The 4,527-nt window shown below is 46.1% G+C and overlaps 1 protein-coding gene across 1 annotated transcript in view; it reads left to right on the forward strand.

The window, feature by feature from the left end:
- The window catches only part of LOC106818413 (nucleolar and coiled-body phosphoprotein 1-like), a 13,506-nt gene extending 11,782 nt beyond the window's left edge, over nt 1–1,724 (forward strand). The window contains exon 6 of the mRNA XM_014823126.1: nt 894–1,724. Coding sequence (XP_014678612.1) covers nt 894–1,049 — 156 coding nt within the window. The 3' untranslated portion in view covers nt 1,050–1,724. The remainder of the gene's footprint in view (nt 1–893) is intronic.
- Nucleotides 1,725–4,527: the final 2,803 nt, after the last annotated feature.

Genomic DNA, 4,527 nt, shown 5'->3' on the forward strand with positions numbered 1-4,527 from the left:
AGGATTAGGCAGCACGCCACTAGTGCCGACACAGGAATGACGCGAAGAAGGAGGAGGTTGGTGGTGAGAGAGGAGGAGGAGGAAGCGAAGGAGGAGGAGGAGGAGGAGGAGGGAGAGGGAAGGAGGAGGAAGAGGAGGAGTAAGAAGAGGAAGTAGGAAGAGGAGGGGAAGAGGAGGAGTAGGAAGAGGGGAGGAAGAGGAAAAGGAGGAAAGAGGAGGAAGAGGAGGAAGAAGGAAGAGGATGGAAGAAGAGGAGACATGAGAGTTACCACCACCACTACGTCAGACATAGAATCGGCGATATGATACATAAATTAAACGTGTGTCAGCCGTAGCTTCTAGAATAAGGCACAGCGCACAACGCACGCATCGAAATAATCCCAATGATGCACGCTAGATAACAATAACCATATTCAAATATAATATATATATAACACATATATTCATTATATTATGTATTATAACTACAATAGATTTATAATTTATAATACATTTCAATAATAATTAATTATACGACAACTAACTTGGAACGTTGAGGTTATTTCGATGGTGCGTGTACGCGTGCCTATTCTAGAAGCTACGGCTGACACAGGTTTAATTGTGTATCATATCACGATTCTGTGTCTGAGTAGTGGTGTGGTGCTAACTCATGTCTCCTCCTCCTCCTCCTCCTCCTCCTCTTCCTCCTCTTTCTCCTCCTCCTCCTCCTCTTCCTCTTCCTCCTCTTCCTCCTCCTCCTCTTCCTGTTCCTCCTCTTCCTCCTCTTTCTCCTCCTCTTCTTACTCCTCCTCTTCCTCCTCCTCCTCCTCCTCCTCCTCCTCCTCTTCACATTCTGTGTCGGACTAGTGGCTTGCTGCTAACTCTCGTTTACTCTTCCTCTTCCTCCTCTACAGATGGGCTCGTCGGGAGACTGGGGCGAACGAGCAAACCGTGACCTCAAGCACACGAAGGGGAAGTCGTTCAGACACGAGAAGACGAAGAAGAAGCGAGGATCGTACCGAGGCGGCACCATCAGCACGCAAGTCAACTCGATACGATACGACGACTAACCGTCGCCACGGCGACCGTCGAGACAATCGCGCGTCGGCCGGTTGGCGCAGCCGCGCTAGCTCCGAGAAGCGTCGCCGCGCGCGATCGATTGCGCGATCGATGCTGGGTGGAGGTCGGATGGTTGGTGCCGGAGTCGGGATGTGAGGGGATCTAGGATGCGATGAGGGTGTCGCGCGGGGGCAAGGGGCTAAATATAACAAGGAGAGGAAGCGGATTGGCTGTGTGCTTTTCGCCTCACGGACGCCATCTTTGGACCATAATCAGCTGAGACGGCTGTGCAGTGCGAACCCAGAGACAATAGAACACTAATCTGTTCTAGGCCTATAATGACCAAATATGCAACGAAGATTTGGGCTAGATGTGGCGGCGCTTCCTCTCCTTGTTATATTTAGCTCCTTGGCGCGGGGGGGATTGTTATAGAGTCTCGGGTGGGAAGTGGCGGGTGTTCGCGTTTTTGCGGTTTCTGTAATGAAAGTGTACCTCTCCCTCTTCCTCCTCCCTTCCCCTTATCTTCTCCTGACTGCCTCTCTCCCCTTGCTCTCTCATTCCATTCCTCTTTCCTTTCCTTCCCCTTTTTTGTTTCTTGCCTTTCCCCTTTTTCCTTCCCTCTCCCCTCCTTCTGTCTCTCTTTCTCTCCCTCTCTTTCTCTCCCTCTCTCTCTCCCTCTCCCTCTCTCTCTCTCTCTCTCTCTCTCTCGCTCGCTCTCTTGCCTCACATTCTGTATATTTCTCTCGCTACTGTGTAAGTGTACATTACGCGCATATAAATCTGGGACGGATCCTCATTTACATCATGTTAAGTTCGCGTTCTCGTTAATACAGTGTTAATTAGTAGTTTGCCCCCTAATTATCGCGTTAATTATCTGTTTCTGTTTCCCGCCTTCGTCCGGCGGGCGGGCGTTCCGATGCACTGTATCAAAGCTGTCCTGGTGTTTACTCTCGCGGAAAAGAATCCCGAGTGTTCGGACGTGTTCACTTGGTTGGTGACATTGTAGGCGCCGACAGTTCGCGTGTCAACAGGTGGCGTGGCTAGGTCCGGTAGCATCCCTTGCGCCAGCAGGGGGCGCCGGCCGCGTGGGCTGATAATTCTAGATGTGCGCGGAGCCTTCGACTATTTTACTGCACATCATGACGTTGTTGTAAGTCTTGAAATTCGTGTTTTTTGAAATAAATATACGTTTGCGTACGATAGACAATGCCAAGCCCTGGAGAGTTTCTGATCGTTTCTGCTCCTTAATTCTCTTCTTACGTTAGACGATTATTTTCGTTTGTTAACATTTCTTCCCGGAGGAAAGGAAAGAGAGGGAGATCTATAGAAAATAATTAAGGCCAACGAATTACTTCACAAGTTTTTAGTAGTTGTTTGCTGTGTGAAAATCAAGTTGCGATAAAAGAATTCCACATACAATCAACAATTAAAATGAGTTAATTATAATGATCATAATTATTCCATTGTAAACACGTAAATATCGCGTAAATATTGCTTTTCAAATCGTCGTAGTTTTCAGTAAAAGGTAATGTGCTAGGACACTACTTTGCCGTGAACCACTGGTAGCCGGCCAAGCCACTGGTGCGGGGATAGAACACGGGACGGCGCTACCCACAGGTCTAACGGGCGCCCTCAGTATGGAAAAACGACATGTTCCTTATATACCAGAGAAATGGCAATTTATACAATATTTCAGCAAAGAAATTACCGAGATTCGAACCAGCAACCTTCATGGCTTGCAGCATAGCTCTTAACCACTATGCCATCCACGCATTCGTAATATTCTTTGCATACATGTCTGCAATACGTTTACCTATACACAAGTTACAAAGCCACTCTCCGTTTCTTCCTCTTCCTCACTTCCTTACTCCCCTCTCGCGGATGGTATCGCCCATGACCAGTCAAGCATGGAAAAACATTTGCAGGAAATTGGCTGCATTTCGGCTCCAACTTTTTCACTCCCCGAGGCATAAAATGTGAATTTACGCCTATAATACACGCGCACGCGTGCGTGCGACCACGCCCGCGTGTGCGCACCCATTGGTGGGTGTGTATGTGTGTGTTTGTGACTGTAAAAACGCGTATTATAGCCGTAAATCCACAGCGTATTATAGCCGTAAATCCACTTTTTATGCTTTGGTGGGGTGAAAAAGTTCCACCTGAAATACTGACATTTTCCTCGTGAAGATTTTTCACGCTTGACTGGTCGTGGGCGATACTATCCGCGAGAGGGGGAGGCAAATATTGAGGGGAAGAGAGTGAGAGGGGAGAAGGAAGGGAAGAGGAGAGCCAAGGCGGGAGGGACGAAGGGAGGGAGTAACCGTGCAATCTCGCGTTTTACTTGTACGTCTACAGTATTTATAATATTGAGTCTATAATATTGTCAGGAGTCTATCAATATTGATAGAGTCTATCAATATTGATAGACTCCTGATATTGTGATAGTCTATCAATATTGATAGACTCCTGATATTGTGATTAGTAAGTCCACGAGCATGCGCAGTTGCATGCGCGTTCGTCATGTGGTTTATAATAAATCAACGTTAACTAAATTTGAGATGGTTCTCATTTATATGATGTGTATCTGAAAGCTGCAACACAATATTCATTTCTAAATCGTCGTAGTTTTCAGTAAAAGGTAATGTGCTAAGACACTATACTTTGCCGTGAACTACTGGTGGCCGGCCAAGCCACTGGTGCGGGGATAGAACACGGGACGACGCTACCCACAGGGCTAACGGGCGCCCTCAGTAGCCTATGGAAAAACCGAATGTTCCTTATATACCAGAGAAAAGGCAATTTAGACAATATTTCAGCAAAGAAAGTACCGAGATTCGAACCTTCAACCTTCATAGCTTGCAGCAAAGCCATTAAACCACTAGGCTATGCAGACAAGCTTAACAATATTTGGTCAGATGTATGTAATACACTTACAGTTACAGAAGTTGGAAAACATTTCAGCAAAGAATTTACGGGGATTCGAACCAAGATTTTATAAACGTCAGTCTAGCGACTGATCCACTAGGCTATGCAGACGTTCTCATACCCGCCTTTGTTTCACTTTATATACATACATAGTACATTACGGACGCGACAATTCCTCTCCCTATCTTTTTTTCTCTCCCTCTCCCTCTCTCTCGCTTTCTCTTTCCTCATCCCTTGAGCAAATTTGAGGCTTTTTCTACTGCGACTCGCAGTGTTGATCTGTCTATTTGATAAACTCCTGTCTTCGATATGTGCGTAACTAGTACCTTGGACTATTAGTATATGTATAACTAGTCCCTTACACTATAGTATAGATATGTGTATAGTCCTTTAGACTATAGTATAGATATGTTTATAGTCCCTTGGACTTTGAAGATTAATCTGTGAGGTTATGAAGTTAGTAAATAAGCGGAAGTCTCTCTCTCTCTGTCTCTGTCTCTCTCTTTCTGTCTCTGTCTCTCTCTCTCTCTCTCTCTCTCTCTCTCTCTCTCTCTCTCTCTCTCT

Source organism: Priapulus caudatus, unplaced genomic scaffold, assembly GCF_000485595.1.
Source record: "Priapulus caudatus unplaced genomic scaffold, Priapulus_caudatus-5.0.1 Scaffold2225, whole genome shotgun sequence".
In the NCBI taxonomy this organism is placed as follows: domain Eukaryota; kingdom Metazoa; phylum Priapulida; class Priapulimorpha; order Priapulimorphida; family Priapulidae; genus Priapulus; species Priapulus caudatus.